Source organism: Enoplosus armatus, chromosome 19 (genome assembly GCF_043641665.1).
Source record: "Enoplosus armatus isolate fEnoArm2 chromosome 19, fEnoArm2.hap1, whole genome shotgun sequence".
Classification (NCBI taxonomy): Eukaryota; Metazoa; Chordata; class Actinopteri; order Centrarchiformes; family Enoplosidae; genus Enoplosus; species Enoplosus armatus.
Genome location: NC_092198.1, coordinates 17583648 through 17603834, shown reverse-complemented (window position 1 = coordinate 17603834; position 20187 = coordinate 17583648). Strand labels below are relative to the sequence as shown.

General features: G+C 42.7%; 2 protein-coding genes across 2 annotated transcripts in view; one reads left to right on the top strand and one right to left on the bottom strand.

Moving 5' to 3' along the window:
• ryr3 (ryanodine receptor 3) overlaps window positions 1-7856 on the top strand; it is a 106223-nt gene extending 98367 nt beyond the window's left edge. Inside the window, exons 99-108 of the mRNA XM_070926354.1 lie at window positions 383-425; window positions 720-847; window positions 1261-1321; window positions 1837-1983; window positions 3578-3712; window positions 4339-4495; window positions 4637-4701; window positions 5479-5579; window positions 5670-5721; window positions 6717-7856. Of these exons, the coding sequence (XP_070782455.1) occupies window positions 383-425; window positions 720-847; window positions 1261-1321; window positions 1837-1983; window positions 3578-3712; window positions 4339-4495; window positions 4637-4701; window positions 5479-5579; window positions 5670-5721; window positions 6717-6812 (985 nt within the window). The 3' untranslated portion in view covers window positions 6813-7856. The remainder of the gene's footprint in view (window positions 1-382; window positions 426-719; window positions 848-1260; window positions 1322-1836; window positions 1984-3577; window positions 3713-4338; window positions 4496-4636; window positions 4702-5478; window positions 5580-5669; window positions 5722-6716) is intronic.
• The window catches only part of aven (apoptosis, caspase activation inhibitor), a 32290-nt gene continuing 19848 nt past the window's right edge, over window positions 7746-20187 (bottom strand). The window contains exons 3-6 of the mRNA XM_070925325.1: window positions 10421-10491; window positions 9561-9656; window positions 9169-9472; window positions 7746-8424 (exon numbers count right to left, since the gene is read on the bottom strand). Coding sequence (XP_070781426.1) covers window positions 8285-8424; window positions 9169-9472; window positions 9561-9656; window positions 10421-10491 — 611 coding nt within the window. The 3' untranslated portion in view covers window positions 7746-8284. The remainder of the gene's footprint in view (window positions 8425-9168; window positions 9473-9560; window positions 9657-10420; window positions 10492-20187) is intronic.

Below are 20187 nucleotides of genomic sequence, written 5' to 3'. Positions count from 1 at the left end.
TAGAATAAACAATGAATCTATTAAAGAATGTGGGGCTTGAACTGCACGAGTTTTCATCTAGATATCCTCATTTTGAAACAAACAAAAAGCTGTGCTAACAGAATCATTTTGAATCACATAAAAAAATCTTTAGTTGATTTATTCAAGAAAAGAAGGCTAAGTTAATCAGTAATGAAACTACCTTAAGCTTGAGTAGCAGCTGTGCGGTATGTAAACTTTGGAACACATGTTGTTACTGATGAGGCCAAAATAATTGCTGATCATCCCCAGCTGACATATGTTATGCTCAGGACAGTATTTATCTATTAAAGCGTCTCTAATAGATGCATTTTATCAAACAATTTGTACCACAGCAGAGTCTCAGTTCTACTTTTCATTACAGATCTTTCCCGAGCAACTACTGGGACAAGTTTATCAAGCGCAAGGTAAGTGTGCAAGAAGCACACTTTATTTAGAAACTGAAATGATGACCTGAGGTGTTGAATGAAGCGTTATAAGGATTCCTAAAAGTAATGACAGCTGATCAACCTGATTTCTTTTTATATTCTTTTTATATTTATAGTATTGTAAAAAATAAAAGATATAACTAAAGATGTAGTCATATTGTATCTGTAAATCCATATTAGATATATTATCTTCTCTGTCGTCTCTCTCACAGCATGATGTTAAGTGACAAAGCTGATCTCTGCTGTCCTCTCTCTCTCTCTCTGTGTGTGTAGGTGATCAACAAATACGGTGACCTGTATGGAGCTGAACGCATCGCTGAGCTCTTAGGCCTGGATAAGAGCGCTCTGGACTTTGACCCCACAGTGGAGACTGTAGAGAAGGAAGCTTCCCTGCTCTCCTGGTGAGATCTCAACCCTTGTTTTCTCTTTCCTCCTTTAAGGCCACAGATACTTCAAAACAGATGCAGACACAAATAGTGATACTCTTAGTTTGATCTTACGTTGGGTGTCTGCATAGGGGGACATGGTTACACATATGCAGTCGGGGAGGGTTTTTTTCACTCTGCAGACACTTTCACACTAACTGAAAATAGATGGTTACTTTGTGTTAAGGGGTTGTTCAAAATTGTACTGAAAGGGCTTTTACATTTGGGCTTGACTGAGTAAAAACTGCTGTTGGATGGATTCAGGTATAAAAGTCAATAACGGATTTATAGAAAACCAGACTGAACTAATCAACTTTTTGTTCCATGCTTGCATGTCAGCTATACAACACCTACACCTACAATTCAACATTGTGGTTTCTCATTGACAGGCTGAGCTCCATTGATACAAAGTACCACATCTGGAAACTGGGCGTGGTTTTGACTGACAATGTAAGTTTATTTAATGTGTACTAAAAGCACCTTTTATTCACAGCACTGTGGGGGAAATAAAGGGAGAACACTTAGGGAAGCTATTAAAGTGTTTGACTTGTGATTAGGGTTTTGGTTAATACTGTTATTCTGTAACCTGTTGAATAATTTTCCAAATTAGCTTTAATCACAACATGAACCTTTACCTCAGCTGGCTATTTTAAGTTTCTTTAAACACAGCTCTGACAGGAGAGACACCTAGCAGGTGGTTTTATTTGTCACATACACAAACGTGTTGAGAAATGCAAGGTGGCATTATTAAAGCTGTGCTAAGAGACTTGTGTGCAATTAATGATAGAAATTAAAAAAAATCATTTTTAAGTATTTAAAAACTGTGCAACCTTTTAGCATATAAAAATGTAAAATCTACATATGTCGTGCATGTACACGCTCAAGGACAAATAAACAAATATGCAGAGCAATGCAAAGTTAAAACCATAACTTGTCACTAATGAGCAGCCTTTCTTTTGCTGCAGTACTTCCTGTATCTGATCTGGTACACCACCATGTCCATTTTTGGACACTTCAACAACTTCTTCTTCGCTGCCCATCTGCTGGACATCGCCATGGGCTTCAAGACCCTTCGCACCATCCTGTCTTCTGTCACTCATAACGGCAAGCAGGTAGGTGGTTCAACCAGCAGAGGGAGCCAGAGTACAGGTCATCAACAACAACCACTGTGTGGCAGAGCAGCTTTTTCTTTACTACCATTTTCCCTGTTTCTAAATTTCTACTCTGAACTACAAAGCCTTAAAATGAAGCAAATGTTTATGGGGTTTTGAATAGTTTTTTTTTGTTTTGAAGAATGTGGAGAAATATTGCATCTGGATAAACTTACTTAGTTACTTTAGGCCCTCATCTCACATTGAGGTACTTATTAATATAATCTAATCTGCATCTACATGTGGACAAATCAACTTAGCATCATGATTCATACTGAACACCAACATAATCAAATCAAGATATTATCTTCTGGAAAAAAGGAAGAGGCTTTGAAGTAGAAACTGTATGTTTATGAAGATCCTCAGTCCTCCAGGTCACATGATATCTAGAAATAAACATCATAAGAAATAAGTTAATGGAATTAATTAGAAATAAGAAGTCAAAGGCCATTTGCCATTTTATTCCTGAGGCTGTTTCGGCACCTCAAGAGGCATTTCCACTTCTTCTGACTAATATGGGGATGAGGTCATTCTATAATAGTGAAGCACAGTTGAAGTAACTTTTAACTAGTTTCTTTCTTAGTTTATCAGACAAATTAAAGATGATGAAGAAGTTTATTTTCTTCTCACTGTTTCTCCTGATATGTTGTCATAAAGTTAATGAAAGTTCCTCAGTTAAGAATACTTGTGCCCCGGGGGGGTATACATGGTTGAAACAACTGGCTAAAAATAATTAATAAATGGTTTAAATAGTTCAAACTAGCTTGAAGTAATGTATAAACTGTTGATATAATTAGCTTAAATTGTTGGATAAAGGGGGGAAGGGCTGTAAGTAATGGGAAAATAAATGAATTAAGAGTAGAAATGTCCACCCTTCTGACACTCCAAGGTAACTGTATTAATAATAATAATAATAATAATAACTTTTCAAGCTATGAGTGCAAAGTGCTTTCCATAGACAGCATAAAAAACTGTCACAAATATAAAAGAAAAACACAAGAGCAGCAAAATACAAGCACACAATGTATTGTAAAATATAAAAAGTATTGTAAATTGTAATTAAATATTGTAATAATATCCACTTTTTAAAAAACCATTGGGGTAAATAACATCCAGTTTAAATTAACACATCTGGAACATGACAAGCAGTGTCCTTGAAGGGGTCCTTGAGTCCATCTGACAGGCCTGTGGATTAGACCAAACAAAACGACTGCTTTAGACTATTATCTGACAGTGGAGCAAGTACACTGCAGGTCATCGATGGAGGCATGAAGAAGTTCCGTAATGGCATGAATTTGATTTCCTGAACTGCTGAAGGTGCTCCAAAGTCTTTGAATACAGATGAGAGCCACTCGGGAATCCTCAATTCAGCTGTAGAGGCCAAAATGTTGATCCAGTTCTCCGAAAGCTACAAAAATTACCTTCAAAAAGGCGCAAGAAGTGGTGCTGCCTCCTCAACTCGCATCTCAAACTGTCAAAAAAAATATATATGGTCAAATCAAATGTTTCAGTGCATGTAAGTACCGTGTTTTAATGAATCGTCTCCGCCTTGCAGCTCGTGCTGACTGTGGGTCTGCTGGCCGTGGTCGTCTATCTCTACACCGTGGTGGCCTTCAACTTCTTCAGGAAGTTCTACAACAAGAGCGAGGATGAAGACGAGCCCGACATGAAGTGTGACGACATGATGACTGTACGTCCAACCACCCCCGACATCGTTTTATGAAAAATATGTGAAAGCGGCTTCCTTCTTCGGTAGAAGTGAAAAGCCGTCAGTCAGCAAGGGCAAATGTTTGTTGAAAAAGATTCCTGAGGCTTTTATTTTGAATGGTTAACTCAAACATTTTAGTCTGCTGGCCTTCATCAAGGTGTGAAGGCAGGAGACATCTGGACTGAGGAGAAAGTATGTTTCATTATTGTGCACCATTAAGCTTTTGAAAGTTCATCCTTTTCAAACTATTTCTGCATAACTATTTTATTAAATTAATTCTCTCTCTTCTAAAGGAACAGATTCTCAGGAGTTCTTCCATCTTTCTTTCTTTTTTTATTAGTCACATCTTCGGCTTTATGCTTTTTATCTTCTAGCAATAGATGCCGCCACATTTCAGTCGCACACTGAATCCTCAGCTGCGTGATGAACTGAACTCTTTAGTCTGAAATGATGGACGAAAATGAAATTTCAGTTTTCACTTTCTACCCCTGAGCCACCACAGAATAAGATTACAGCTGCCTTTAATCCTCCACTCAGCATTTCAGCTTCAGAAATGACTGTGAGGCTCTGAGTTGCTTTCCTTTTTCTTTTCTTTTCCCTCTCTGCAGTGCTATTTGTTCCACATGTACGTGGGTGTGAGAGCTGGAGGTGGTATTGGAGACGAGCTGGAGGACCCAGCTGGAGACCCCTACGAGCTCTACCGCATCCTGTTTGACATCACCTTCTTCTTCTTCGTCATCGTCATCCTGCTGGCCATCATTCAGGGTACACAACCTTTGACTCTCTCATGTCATTCGTCTGTGTTCTGCATAAAGGCAACTGGAAATTAAATAAGGAACTTCATGTCATGCTCAGTATTATGACCAACTGTTGCCCCCCCCCCCCCCCACACACACCTCCCTTCAGGTTTGATCATTGATGCCTTTGGTGAACTGAGGGACCAGCAGGAGCAGGTGAAGGAGGACATGGAGGTGAGACATTTCAGCCACAAACTTCTTTTCCTGCAGTCATATGCTGCCGCACAGATGGAAAATACTGACACTAAGGTGCTTTCACACCTAACCTTCCTTCTGGCTGGTGTGAAAGCTGTCAATCAAACTCTGGTTCAGACTAAACAAGAAAGAGGAGGGTCTTCCAGACAGAATCTGGTGCGGCTCCTTTGTGGTGTAAAAGCAACGCAGGATATCATTACAGTAGATGTGTGATTTTAACGTAAATTCAAAAAGCTGAACTATAGTTAAAGTCTTCCAAACAGCAGTGTGTTTGTCTTCTTCTGTGTGTTTCGGCAGTTCCTCATTTACAAGTGAGTGAAACATGACGACAACAGTAACTATCTCCTGTGATATTACAGTAAGAGACGCCTCTTTTCCGCCCCTCTTCGTCACGTTACAGTCCCGACTGATAATTCTCATATCAAGTTCATTCTTCGTGAGCGACTTGTGACGCCAGAGAAGACAAACACACACATCAGTCTCAGTAAAATCGGCCACTGGTATTTGATTTCCCCTTGTGGGTCAAATGTAGCGATTATGATGCAGGATGACAGTCGCCAAAACTGTCCAATCAGAGAGTTACCCGTCAGTCTAAGACTTCATGCTTGTGTGAACAATGTCTAATTTCTTGTCTTGCTCCGGGCTGAAAGAACCGACCTAAAGTGAGCTAAATACAGCAAGAATAAGTATCAAGTATACGTTGACCTACTGTGGCTCTGTATCAAAATGTAAGCATCCTTCTTGTCCTTCTTTCAGACCAAATGCTTCATCTGTGGCATTGGGAATGACTACTTTGACCGGACGCCTCACGGGTTTGAAACCCACACCTTACAAGAGCACAACCTAGCTAACTACCTGTGAGTGCAGCAGCAAACACAGAAAATGAGCAAAGTCTGAGGTGTTTCTGATCATTTCTCATCGCACCTTTATGTCCCTCCCGTGTGCAGGTTCTTCCTGATGTACCTGATTAACAAGGACGAGACTGAACACACGGGTCAGGTACGAGTCGACGAGTTTTGAGAACCTTCATATTTTTATCTTTAATTCCCTTCGACATTTTCCTCTGTGAGATGCTTCATGTCTCGTGTCTTTATGTCTGATCAATCTCAAGACAGCAAAGGAAGGTTACAGAAACTTCAGTAGGATTTTTACTTATGCAACATAACAAGTGGGTTGAAATGTTGCACAAGTACAGCTTAGCAGGAGGAAGAAGCAATGCGTGGGTTCACTTTGACTTTTTGGATATTAACTTGTTATTGTTGTGCACCTGACATGCAAGTTGTTTTTATTTGATGTGTATGCACTGTTCTTATGTCACAAATTTAGCAAAGGGAGAATAAAAAAAACATACTGCAGTTCCTTCAGGCTGAAAAAAAGAATCACGTTCAGCGACTTGTAGAGAAGAAAGAGCAGCTTTAATGTTGTAAACACAATGAACTCTTCAGCGTTTCTGCAGAAAGTATAGAAAAGGTCTTATTGGTCTTTAATTTAGGTCTTAATCCAATCGATCCATAAAATGTTGTATTAACTTGCTGCAGTATCTTGGGTTCTCAGTCTTTTTTTTAAATCCTGGGGCCAGTTTCACCCAAAAAATATGACATCATTTCCTGTTGCTTTTTCTTTTGTTTGTTTTTAAACAAATGCCATGCTTGTAACCCATTCATGAGCATGCAGCCCTGTAGGGGTCAATTTTATCTGGTATTTCAACAATAATTTGTGAAACGGGCTCCTAATCAAGTATATATTGATCATAAGGCTGAAAGCCTTTGCAGTCAAAATGCTAAAGTTGGGGGACACAAAGGTCAAAACTGGAGCAGCAGAGAGCGAAATATCTGGACATTCAGTTCCAGCCCTTTGCGCCAGTGTAAGTTCACTGGTAGTTATGTGAAATAATGCCAACAATAGCATCTTCATTAGAACCTCAGAGGACATGAAACCATTTTGAACTAGTAAACCAATCATCAGCAGATTTGTTTATTTGCTTTCCCCTGCAGGAGTCGTTCGTGTGGAAGATGTACCAGGAGAGATGCTGGGACTTCTTCCCTACTGGAGACTGCTTCCGTAAACAATATGAGGACCAGTTGGGTTAGAAGGGGGCAGGTCCTTGTCCACTGCCCCACACCGCCCCTCTCTCTACTTTCCTTCTATCTGAAAAAGAGACACTGAACTTGACTTCACCCTGTTAACAGAACCTGAACACTCGCCGGACTTTCTCTGCTGCCATGGTGTCGAGAAATAAATCATTCATTGTGACGTCAGATACACTAAACATCATTTCAAGACGATGATTTTCAGACGAAAAACTGACGACTGGACATTTCGGGTTTGTGCATCCAAGTCCTCTTCAGCGTTACCGACAACAGTCACTTGCCACGACGCCTCTTTTATGCAAATTCTTTTGATTCTGATTCACATTGCCTTTTCACTCGCTTAACCCCGACCTGTTACACAGTTTGTTGTGTGTAGACATTTGATACATGTGGAGGGTTACAGCATGACAACTGAATGTCTGAATATGCACAATTTCTAGATTACCGCCAGGATGTTAGCGTCACTTCTTACCAAACCGACTGGATGGATGCGTGCTGCTAGCGCTGATCACTATCGATCCAGTTAACGTCAAATGACATGAGTGAGCTCCGATCTGCCTTTCAAAGCCTGTCAAATGAAATAAAGAGTTACAGAAGGTGGTTCTTCCAGGACCAGAGACGACTCACTATCAAAGTGCCGAAGTGCCTTATGAGAAACTATGCAAAAAAAAAAAAAAAAAATCTTTTTTTTTTGTTCCTCCTGACACAAGCAGTGCTCTAGTTCTGGATTAGTTACAAGCAGATTTAGCCGAAGCTAGTTTTGTGGCTTTTAAATAAAAAAGAGAAAAACATTTGTTGTATAAAATCTAGTGTAAATGTTGCTTAGTTTGGTTTTGTTTCGAAGCTGTGGTGTCCTGCCCGCCTGCACTTCTCTCCACAGTAGAAGAGCCCCACATCAGAGGAAAATGAAAAAAACAAAAACAAAACTTGGTTCAACAATTTAATGACGACAAAAACTGCATTGTATGGCAATTTGTATGTATGTAGTAGCTTTTGGTAAACTGCATTTCTTTTTGATGAGGGGGAGGAAATTAATAAAGTAATTGACGCAATAAAGCAAACGTGTCGTCCGTCCCTTCGGCAGCTGAACACCCCTCCGACACTCCTGCGGTGTGTAACTTTCACAGTCTCACAAGGAACAGAGAATTACTTCTCTGAAACATGGAAGTGCAGAGGGAACATTTTGACACGTTCTCACAAACGGAGACGTACTGTCCCGTCTCCACACCTCTAAACATATAGTCTCTCATTCACCAACGGAAAGTGGATAAAAGAATAACTTGACGGCCACTTTTTAATGAGGAAAAAAAGTGAAAGAAAAACTATCGAGTCCTTAACGAATGTTTGTCCCGCATGTTAACTTAATAGTCTTTCAGGCTGAATGTTTAAAGCTCTGCTCTGATTTTTAAAGGACGGAAGTTGAAGTGGAGACGGTTGATGTCCAGTTTGTTATGCACCTCTTCTGCTCCTGGTCAGGAGATCATGCTGTCCAGCCAGTCCTCCAGGTCCTCCTCTGTCACTTCCTGCCTGACGGAAGCAGACTTGGGAGGTGTGACGTCCTTCGCCTCCTCCACCACCTCCTCCATCACCACCTCCTTCACGTCCTCACAGGCTGCAGATGAAAAGAAGTCATGATGGGGAAAAGACTTTGACTCTTACTGTCGTGTGAGATTTCTGAACTTTTTTTTATTAAATCTTGATCATTTTGGTGTGTTTAAAACAAAAGTATGACATTATGGGATTTGTGCTTATTCACATTCTGGTGGAGAGTTGATATCACTCATGTCTGTACAGTGAATATGAAGCTGCAGCTGGTTAGCTTAGCAGGGAAAGAGGTAACCTGGCTCTGTCCAATGGTAAGAAGGAACGCCCTCTAAAGCCCACTAATTGACATGTTATATATCTCCTTTGTTAGAAACACAAAAACGTACCTTTTTACAAGTGTAAAAAAGACAATTCGCCATTTAATGGGGGGGGGGGTTATTTCTTGGCCAGGCACAGCAATTTCCTGGAGTTACCAGGCAACTGCTCAGAGCCAAGAAACAGCCCGGCACATAACCAGATATAAGCCAGCAAATTGTCACTCTTACACTTCAGCCTTTGTACAGATTAAACAAATGAGATGTAGTTCATTTGTGGATTTGCTGTAGGAAAACCAGGCTCCATCTGGACAGAGCCAGGCTAGCAGTTTCCCCATTTCCAGTCTTTATGCTAAGCAGCTGTTAGCTGCAGCTTCGTATTTACCGTAGAGATGAGAGTGGGATCAATCTTCTCATAGAAACCGAACAAGCGTATTTCCCAAAATGTCGCACTACTCCTTTTAAGTTTAAGCTTAAATAAAGCTGAACATGCTGACCTTTCTCTGGAACCGCACTCTCCTCGTCTGCGACACTGACAGACTGGTTCCCCGAAACACCCGAGGCTGGTTTCTGTAAACTGAGCAACTGGTCCAGCTCTTCATCAACATCCTCCACTGGCGTCTCTGCAGCACTCAAGGAAACCTGTGGATCCGAGCCCGACGCCGGGTTTGCAGCCACGGGGGCTTTCTGGCTGCTGTCGAGGACTTTTAAAGCTGCAGACGGAGGAGTGAATGTGGCCATTTTGGGGAACTCTTGTTTAGGTGTGAGGGCCATGGTGGACAGCTCTACTGGTGTCGATACCTGAAACCGGTTATAAACATTAAAAACCAGAGTCCAAAACTATAGTTGTTGTTTTTTTCAATGCAGGAGATGCAGTCAAACAGCCTACCTGAACCAGCTCGGCCTCCAGGTTGAGTCTCTGATGGAGGGGCACTTGTTGAAGGCTCTGGGCGAGTGCTGGGAGGTCCACAAACACTGCCGATATCTGGAGAAGCAGCAGGGCAACAGATCGTAAAAACAGCTGTTTGCAGGATCTAGATGTTCGTGTTTTCAGATTGAATGTGTCTCAAAGGAAGCGATGAAGTAAAACTCAAACAGTGATTGAGAATATAAGATCTACAGCTACATTTTAAACCCACTGGACAAGTTAAAATCTAATTCAAGCACTGGGAGATCTATTCTGTTCAGAAAATTGGTGCAACATGTTAAATCTTCGGGAATCGTTATAAGTAGCCTACTAGCGCAGGTCAGTACTCTTTTGTACTCGCACGCAAGTGAAACAAAACATTGCAGCTCTGACTGTACACAAGAAGTAGAAAGAGTTCAGGAGCCGTTACATAACCTGACTGATGCGCTGCTTTGTTTCCACAGACAGACGCTGGTAGAGTCGGAATAAATGATGACAAATTCACAAGCTTTCAGTTTTAAGATGATAGAGGAGTTTGTGTTGAAATCAGCAACCACTGCATCTTCGCATTCAGTGTTCTTTTTTGGTAATAATTCCACAATTTGATCCTAAATATGCTTGATGAGTATCCAACCTTTAAATACAGACATACATCCATCTAGGAGTTGAGAATGACCAACAGCGAGCTAGTGAGCTAGTCATGCTACAATAGCTCTTTCTGCTTTACAATCCAGATGTAATGTTGTAAGCTGGAGGGATCTATACTTCACAGAGAGGTTAAAATCCATGAAGGACAGAGAAATAATGCAGAATGCTGCAGACTGGGGAGAATATAGATTTACCTGACTGGCTGCAGATGAGTCCATCTCCCAGTCCTTCTCCTCTGAAAACCGGAATTGAGTGAACGAATCCCCTGAGAAAAAGACACAGAAACAGAGTTTGACATATAGCTGCTGCAGTCAACTCTCTACAGGACGGCTGGTAACTAGAACCGTCTGTTTCAGTTTCAAAACAACATGGCTTATTCATTTATTGCAAGGCAACTCCAGGCTGGTGTGTGATCGAACCAGTTGCAGTGCTCGTGTAAGCCAAGCGAGGGGCCTTCACACCTAAAATGTCTGAAGCGATAAACCAGCGCTTCTCTGGAAAGCAGTCAACAGCTTCATGTAAACTGTTGATCAGTACCAGAGCTAAAGCAGGGCGAGCATGTGACGCCACTCTGCTTCCAAAACATGGACCGGCTGAGGGCTCTTGTAACTACAAAAAGGCACTGAGGTTTATTCTTAATAAAGCACAAACAGCAGCAGCAACACACACCCAGCAGGTAAAGACACTTTTATCAGAGCTGTTCGCTTATTTTATGAAGAAAATGGACACGAATGAACGAAGGAGAAAGCTGTCCAGGTGAAACTGAGAGAGTTACAGATGGGAAACTATGTACGAGGAGGCGGCGAGACAAAACACAGCATCCCATAAAACTGCTCCACAAGGATGCAGTGTCAGATGTGAAGCACCACTATCAAAACGTCCTCGTGTTCTGGATGTGGACTTCACAACAACCAAGCAGGGGTATGTCATTTTGGTTGTGAATAATTTTAGATGAAGTAGAGAAAGGTTACCTTTGTTCAAAACATAGAGGGAAGAAACACTCGAATGCCACATTGAGGCTAACAGTGAGCCAGCGCTCTCCACTCAGAATGGACACTTTCTTCCCAAGAGTGAGGGGATCGACACCACTCATGTCTGGGTTTGAAATACTGGCTCTGTGGCCAGCAAGCCATTAGCCCAGCTTAGCATAAAGACTGGAAGCGGGGGGGGGGGGGGGGGACGGCTAGCATGGCTCTGTCCAAAGTTAAAAAACTATGTCTATTAAACACCTCTAAAGCTCACTAATTAACATGCTGTGTTTTGTTTGTTTAATCTGTACACAAACAAATGGATTAACTGTTCTTCATCAACAGATTAGTTACAGCACCTATCTCCCTGTAAAACCACAAAGTATTGTTTTTAATCCTATTATATATATAGATATATGTGTGTGTGTGTGTGTGTGAGATGGAAACAATCTTTCTGTAAAAATGTGTAATTAGTGGCAGCAAACATGCCTGAAAGTGGACTGCTGGTTAACAGCTCAAAACAAACATCAAATTGAATAAATCAACTGAATTACGGCAACACCCGAGCTAATTATCAACAGACGCTGAGGGCAAAAGAGCCTTGGAAACGTGAATTTAAATGAGGGCTGAAACTTCCACAAAAAAAAGGAGTTTTTTTTTTTTTTTATAATTTACCCTGTTAAATGACACAATGTAATCACAACACCCCAGGTCTCTACTGTCACCTGACAAATACAGGCCGAGATGCCCCCCAAAAAAATCTTTAAGTTGTGGCTTCATATCTAGTGTACAACACTACGTCAAAAACGCACAAGCAGTATGAACGAGTCTCCTGCGGGCTCAGAGGATTCTTTCTAGTCCACTGGTTTAAAACCAGATCAATTTTCAGTCAGAAAACAAAGAGTTCGCTGCCTGAAGCATCAGATGGTCAGCGCCACACAGCCGGCCACAGAGGACAATACTGAAAGTCTATCAACTGCATGCCTTGTTGGTTATTTAATTATTTGGATGTGTTGCTCTCGCTTATTCAAATCAAAGCACACTGATGCTGAACGGTGTGCAGGTGAGTCACACACACACACACACACACACACACACACACACACACACACACACACACACACACACACACACAGCAGACTCCAGTCAGAGTGTCACACACAGATGGACGGTCAGCGGGAGACCTGACAGGCAGTCGCAGCCTCTGGTTTTGTTCCTCTGCTCTGTGTGTTACATGACAGACGCTCGGCCTCGCAGGCGGACACGCTCAGCACCATCTGCAGTTGTCCCTGATTGCTTTGGGTAACCGGGAAGTGAAGGGGGTCAAGAAGGGGAGGCTGCGGGAGGGCTTTATGTCTGCGGGGCCGAGTCCCTGCTGTCAAACAGGCCGAGAAAAGATGATTTATGAATAGGAGCATTATGGAGGTTACAATGACTGCGAGGCAGGCGGATAAGAGGAGGGAATGGGAATGTCAGCTTTATGTGACGGCTGAGGGGGCGGACGCCTTTATGTCGGGCCACGTGGGCGTCTGTTATCAGTGAGATCGACTGATTCTCCCCCTCGCAGGGAAAGACCTGGGCGCTTAAAAACCTGGATTTGGTGGACGTGAAATCGAAATCTTAAACCTCATTCGCAAGACTGCTGTTATCTTCAACGATATTCTGAGCACCTTCAAATAAGAAACCAGGGAACTGTTAGTGACAAAATCAAGACCGATCCAATCAGGCGGACATGAACCATTTTGGCTAACATGCTGAGGCCTGTTGAACTATTGGGTCTTAACAAAGCTAATTAAAGCCAATATGTCTGTGTTAACGTACACCTTGTTCACATACACTTGGGAGGCACTAATAAATCGTTATTTTAAAGCAGTGGCTGCTTTAAAATCGATGCAACATCTTCACATGATCAGTTGTCACAGCAGAGCAGCGCAACTCAAGAGTAAAGTTCCCTTCTCAGATTGTTTTATTTGAGTAGTTTTTAGACTCCTGCAGAGTTCAGACTATCTAGTATTCCACTATTTAAAAAAAAAAAAAGGGAACCCGCGGGGATCCCGTCCCCTGGGTCCCCCACTACCTTTAAATAGAGTTACAGTAAGTCCAAGAAATCTGCCAGAGCTTTTCCCTCACAAATCTAGAGCCAGGCCAATATGACATATATATATATTAGCTAATCATGTACAGTATATATTAGTATCGGCATGCATGTCAGCAGATGAAATGTACAGAAATGCCAAAAATATGTTAATATTTAATATACAAAGTATACCCAATCAGCACAGGTCTTGGTGGCTATTCTTTAAAAACAAATTTAAGGGACACTTATAAAAAAAAATGTTAGCAGATATATCTCTATCAGATCAGAACTCTACATATCTATATGACCTCTGTATAGGAATGGAGTAGGTCTATAATCTAATCAAAGCACACTGATGCAGTGTCAGTCTAACACTTAATTGAACCCAAGGGGGCAAATTAGGTTGAACAGCAGCACAAGAAACAGAAACAGGCCCAAGATAGAAAAGTGGACGTACACCAACAGAGAAAGCTCTCTCTCAAGATCATATTTGAATTTAAAAGTCGATATATTGTCGTATTATTCTCAAATATCAGTGGCAGTATGAGGCCGCTCTTCCTGGACTCTAATGGAAACAGAGAATGATGCATTAAAGAGTCACTTTCTCGCTTGGGCCATTATTTGTGATTCATCATGAAGTGCAGGAAAACCTGTATAATCATGTCATTCAGATGTTATTGTGTCCACTCCAGTGTTAATGGAACCGCTCCAGGACCTGGAGTTAGACTTCCCCCAGGGGTGCCTGGCTCACCCCCCGTTTGTGTTGTTGTTGTTCACGGATCCAAACTGAACGACTATGTGTTAAAAAGTAAACCTGCATTTAGTTGAAGTGACCCTGCAACAGTGCCCCCCCGCCCCTCTCACGCTCATGTTCACACTTTTTCCAGCTCCTGCTCCTCTTCTGTTTAATATCTTCCCAGACCCTAATCCTCCTCCTCCTCCTCCTCCTCCTCCTCCTCCTCCGTCTCCGTCAGTCTGTCTCCAACACACAGAACTGCTGACACCGGTTGAACTATCTCCCTCCTACACCTCAGAGCCCGGTGCCGTCCTGATCTGTGTCCATGGAAATACCATCCCAGGTAGTTTGGAGGCTCTGACACAACCATGGCAACAGCTGCCAGTGAGGATGCAAGAAACTCCTGTCAAACCTCCAGAAGACAGAAAGAAAAAGTGTGTGTGTGTGTGTGTGTGTGTGTGTGAGAAGTGAGTGAGGAGGGAATGAAGAAAAATGAAAGAGAGAGCAAAGCAGACTCTTCATTCCTGCTCGTCCAAACAGATGGCTGACACTTAAATCCCCTCTCTGCTCTGACACGGGTTGAAGTGCAGAGTTAGACCTGCAGCCTCAGATGTGTCACCGAGCTTGTGTGGAAAAAAAAAAAAACAGGCCGTGCTGTTTCCCCACACACATTTGGATCAACCTCTGTATAGACATCTTTGAGATGAGATTTCAAGATCTGATAGGAATCAGATGCCCGAACCACCTCAACTGGCTCCTCACGACATGAAGGAGCAGCGGTTCCACTTCCAGTCTCAGCTCCTTACCCGATATCTCCATCCACCCTGTGGAGGAAACTCATTTCGGCCGCTCACTCTTTCGGTTGCTACCCAAAGCTCATAATGACCAAAGGCGAGGGGCGGGAACGTAGATCGACCGCTAAATGAAAAGCTTTGCCTCCTGGCTCAGCTACCTCTCCCCCCAATCCGCCTGACGATCTCACACACCTTTTTACCCTCATGAACAACACAACACTCCCAAGCTGATGGAAGGAAGCCCCCCCCCCCCCCCCCCCCCCTGTTTTCCGGCAGAGAACCGTGGCCTCAGACTCGGATGGGGCTGACTCTTATCCAGACTGCTTCACGCTCGACTGCAAACCGCTGCAGTGCTGCTGAAGCCACCGAATATTGTAAATGATAAAAATAGAAATCCGAGCAGTTGACGCAGGGCAGCCACTGGATTTAGATCAGTCGAGTCATAATTTGTTCAACAAAATGTCAGTTTCTCAGAGCCCAGGGGTGACATCTCACAATAGTCTGTTTGTCCAACTGACAGTCAAAATAACCCAAACATATTCAATTTACAAGGATATAAAAGAGTCAGAAGCAGAAAATATTTGACATTCGGCTTGGATAAACGACTTGAATGATTAATTGAATACTAAAACCACTTCATGGACTGATTGTTTCAGCAGCAACGTCAGCGAGACATGCGGCCTGAAACATCCACAGCTACACACGACATGTAGCTCCGTGTTCGCGTTCTCAAATGACTGAACTTGAACTTCGGAAACTTCTCCCGTCCTGTGTAGTCATTTTGTTAAATATCACTGTGATCGCTATAATAACGCCTGCCAGTGCAGTGCAGTACTGACCTCACTGTACACAACTGATTAAAGGTCAATTCATACTTCAAATGATCGTCTGAGTGCGTCAGTGGCAGTGGGGCCGGTAAACCTCGGTGAGTTATTCCACAGTGAATAAACACTGCATTACTCATGCTGTGTGCTAAGTGGCTCGGCTGGCATTGTGTAACTTTCTGTATAACGTGGTATCCTGTCTCTTGACATCTTGCTGGCTGAACCCCACATTAACAAATGTGGCTTTCTGCGTGCAACCCCCGGCCCCGCTGAGCTATCTATGGCTCGCTAATGCCGAGTCCCGCTCTCATCTTTTATATTTGGGATGTGTTGTGGCCTCGCTCCTGGCTTTCTGTTCCGCTCTGCTCTTTCCCTGTTCCACTCCAACTCCACTCTGCTCTCACCCCGCCGCTGTTCATCTTCACCCCCTCTCCCCTCGCTCGGCGTCAGGAGGAAGATAAGACACGCTGGATCTGCATCGCTTTGCCATGAACACGGTGACGGACGGAGGAAATGCATACAAGTTATTATCCGCCTTCTTCTTAACGGCACCTCAAGGGAGCATTAATGCCACCAACGGTTACACTTCTTACAGCCTCGATACGAGTCCAGTGTTTGAGCTGAAGCCATCATCTTTCAAGCAAAAACTTCATATAGCTGGTTCAAACTTCTTTAATGTGGGAATTTGCAGCCTTTGTCCATTTTACAGCATTTTAAATTCAATATCTTTGGGATTTGGACCAAACAAGACATTTTAAGAAATTGTGAAAGGGAATTATTGACTTTTCTTTTTTTAACATTTCGTGAACTAATCTGCAGATTGATACACTGAAAACAACCTTTAGTTGCAGCCTTCCCTGTAGCTTGCACTAACACTCACTCACGACTCACATGCGGCTCCATTAGAACTAAAACATGACTCAAAAGAACTGTTCAAACCCCTGAAACTTTATTCTAGATTCTACTCATTTCCACAGATATCACATATGTCAGGCTGAATTGTGAGACGTGGATAGAATCTGGGAGTATAAAAAAAAAAAAAGCTGCATGAGAGAAAACTTTGCATCTTGGATTTGAATTATTTACCCACTACTTCACTCAATGCAGGTGTCGTATCGCTTCAGTCGAGAGCTGGAACGGGCAGATACAGAATATAAATGTCAGTTTTTTCTCCTTGATCTTTAAAACTAATTCTAAGGAAATTGAAGGGTAACAGAGCTGCAACGATTCATCGATTAATCAATGAATCAGCTTGTCAATTCTTGGTCTCACAGGACTGTATATTGAATATTTGTCTTGGATTGTTGGTTGGACCAAAAAAAACCTTGGGCCTTGGGCAGTAGTTTACTGTGATGGGCATTTTCTTCTATAGACCAATTGATTAAACAAGAAAGAAAATATAAGAGCTCATGAGGTTTATTGCATGAGCTCATTACTTTTATTCTTTTTGGAGTAGCATACATCAATAATGCTCTGATGCACAACATATTCATAACACTTACCACCCTAAATTTCCAGCTGGAGTTGGAGCGCTTTAAGTCAACCTACGTGTGGACTGTGCTACTCAACATGAGGCTACAACTCTACATTATGCTCTCCTTTTTGTGCATACAGAAGTATCCTGGGTCGTGTGTCCCTGCAGAAACTTTCTCGTCCTGTTGGCCAGAGCATGCCGCTGTTACCCTGCAGGCTGCAGAGCAGACAGAGTCACACACACACACACACACACACACACACCCACACCTATGTTGACTGGGCCACACCTTCAGTATACAGCTCGCTGCACAGACCCGGTCCACTGGCTGTATATACGTCCTTGATTAGCCTTCTTTCTTGGAGCGCCGACTTGGTTGAATAGAAACAGGAGGGACATGTAAGGAGCAACAGCCCCGCTGCTCAGTCTCCACTAACACCTGCGCTGAAATGTTGACATTTTATCTGACTGGAAGAGGAACACACAAATTCCCCGCTCCCTCTTCCTCCTCCATTTGCCAGTAGATTAATGGCGTGTGATTAGTAAATGATTACTTCTCTCTTAAACCGGCTGTTGTGGCAGATCCTCACTCGATAAGAGAGGAGATGGAGCAAGGCGGCTCATAGAAAACTGAGGAGTAATGGAGTGTTATTACAACCGTGACAAAGCCCATCTGATAGAGGTTTGGTAGCACTAAGCGGGGGGGGGGGGGGGGGGGGGGGGGCAGGATGGAAAATGTTAGCAAACGGCGGAGGGAAAGATGGAAGGAATGAAGCAAGGGAGGGAAACAATGAGACACACGGACTTCTAAAAACATGCAGGAAAGAGCGTTCAGAGACACTTGCTGCGATCCGAGGAGCAGATCCTCTTTCTGAGAGCTACAGTGCCTCCTGCATGCTCCCTGTCACGCCTTTTTAACCAAACCAATTAGCCGAACGCGGCACAGCGCTGAAACCCACTACGCGTCGATAAATCACTGCCTGCGCTAATTGCAATTAAAATCCTGAGCAAACCAGGCGAGACAATAAAGGGGGCTGAAACTATTTACTCTTAACTTTTAATGGTGATTGTATGAGGCTGTGTTCATGTCAAAGTCACATCAGAAGAGCTCCAATCCACCCGAGGCCTTGTTCTCATTAAAGGCGCGTGTTTTATTGGCGTGCAGCTTGTTTGGAGGTAAGAGGCTGCAGCCGAGGCTCCACCTACCTACCTGGGATCTAATCAATCATATTCAAACAGGTGATGTTATTAGGTAACAATAGGTGTTGTCCTTCATGTTTTATGTGGTGTACTTAATCATCCTGCTCGTGGAGACTTTCATACAATGGTATAATAGTATTAGAGAACAATGCACAGAGAACTCTTTGAAACAAAGAGTAATCCAGGATCACCGTCAGCCTGCATCTGAAAAATGATAAATGCTCCACAAAATGTTAGCGTGCAAACAAAAAAATGTGTTGTCTTTATTTATAGAAGCGAATTGGTTGTAATTTGGCTGCATGACTGTGTCTCTGAATCAATTCCGTCTCATATTTGCTCTGGTGAAATTGTCTCTCCATTATAGAAAGTAGTGATGTGTAAATTTAGCTGCTCTTACTTGAGCTTAAAAATCACTTGTCACATCCTGATTACACTCATCTTCTTATGCAACTGCCTGCACCAGCGATGCCTTACTGTAGACGTGTGGCAGATGGTAAAAAGGGGGGGGGGGGGGATACTTTATGTAGATCAACCTGTAGAGATTTGTTTTTCAAAATGAGTTAAATTCGGAGTCTACAGCCACGCTAGCGGCTCTATGAGGCTCTACTTAGGCGGCTTGAGCTAAATGCTAACATCGGCGTGCTAACATGCTCACAGTCACAATGACAATGCTAGCCTGCTGATGCTAAGCAGGAGTAATGTTTATCCATATATATAGTAGCGTGTTAGCATGCTAACATTTGATAATTAACACTACACACAAAAAGCAACGCTGAGGCTGAAGAGAACGACAGTTTGTCTCGTTTTTTTTTTAGATTCCTACAAACTTCACAAACATCATTTTCAGAGCTAGAGAGCCTATTATTACCTTCTATGTGAAACTAAAAAACATTTCTGAACAATAGCTGTCCTCTTCCTGCTGTCTAACAATGTTTAACTCTTTACTACCGGTTGGGCTACAGTCAACAAATCAACAATCAACAAAAAAAGTTATTGACAATTAAGAGTAATTGTTTAAGTCACTTATCAAGCAACAAGATTTAGAATCTACAGTCATGCCAGCTTTGGCACAATAGTGCTTCAGAGCTGTGCAGCCTATCATCACTCACATATGACACAAATACTGGGTTTTCTTTTAACAATAGCTGTTCTCTTCATCTTGCCTGACACTGTGTAGCTCCAGACCAACAAACGGACGACAGGGACGTCACACAGGAGGCAAATCAGATGAGAATGAGTGTGTTGCTTTAGGCTCACATGTAGCCTCCCGGCTCTGGTCCCCGTGGCTGAGAGTGCTGGGACATCTGGGTCCCTCATTATACAGATGCAAGCAGCCTCAGCTATTAGGTTAGCTGAGTGAGCGGCTAATGCTGATCAACACCGTGCTAAAAATGGATCAATAGCGCGAGGCAAGCAGGCCACGCTGAACTGCCGGATGTGAAAACACAGATCCATCAGGAGCATACGCAACATTTAGCCGTTTAGCTGCTTTAGCTAATTGATTTTCTCTCGTACGTTGCAAGGTGATTAATGGCAGCCACAATCAACAGAAAGCTGATAAAGTGCTATCCACACACGCCATAAACTGATGCATTTTATTTGTTAAATTGATGGCAGGCATTAGAAGTGTTTTTTTTTTTCCTCTTTACAAAAAAAACATCAAAGTCCACAGGAAGATAAGAACAATGCACCCACTGGCAGCTAAATAAAGACCCGTGGATCGGCTTAAATAAGCACCAAACTGCCAGAAAGCATGAATGTTTCAATCCTTTGAAGACTTGAGCGGATGAAATGTGACAGACACCACGGCACTAAAATCTAAACAAGACATCCAGAGCAGCCACCCCGGTTGATCTATTCCCTCCAGAAATCTCCAAGTTCCTCTGTT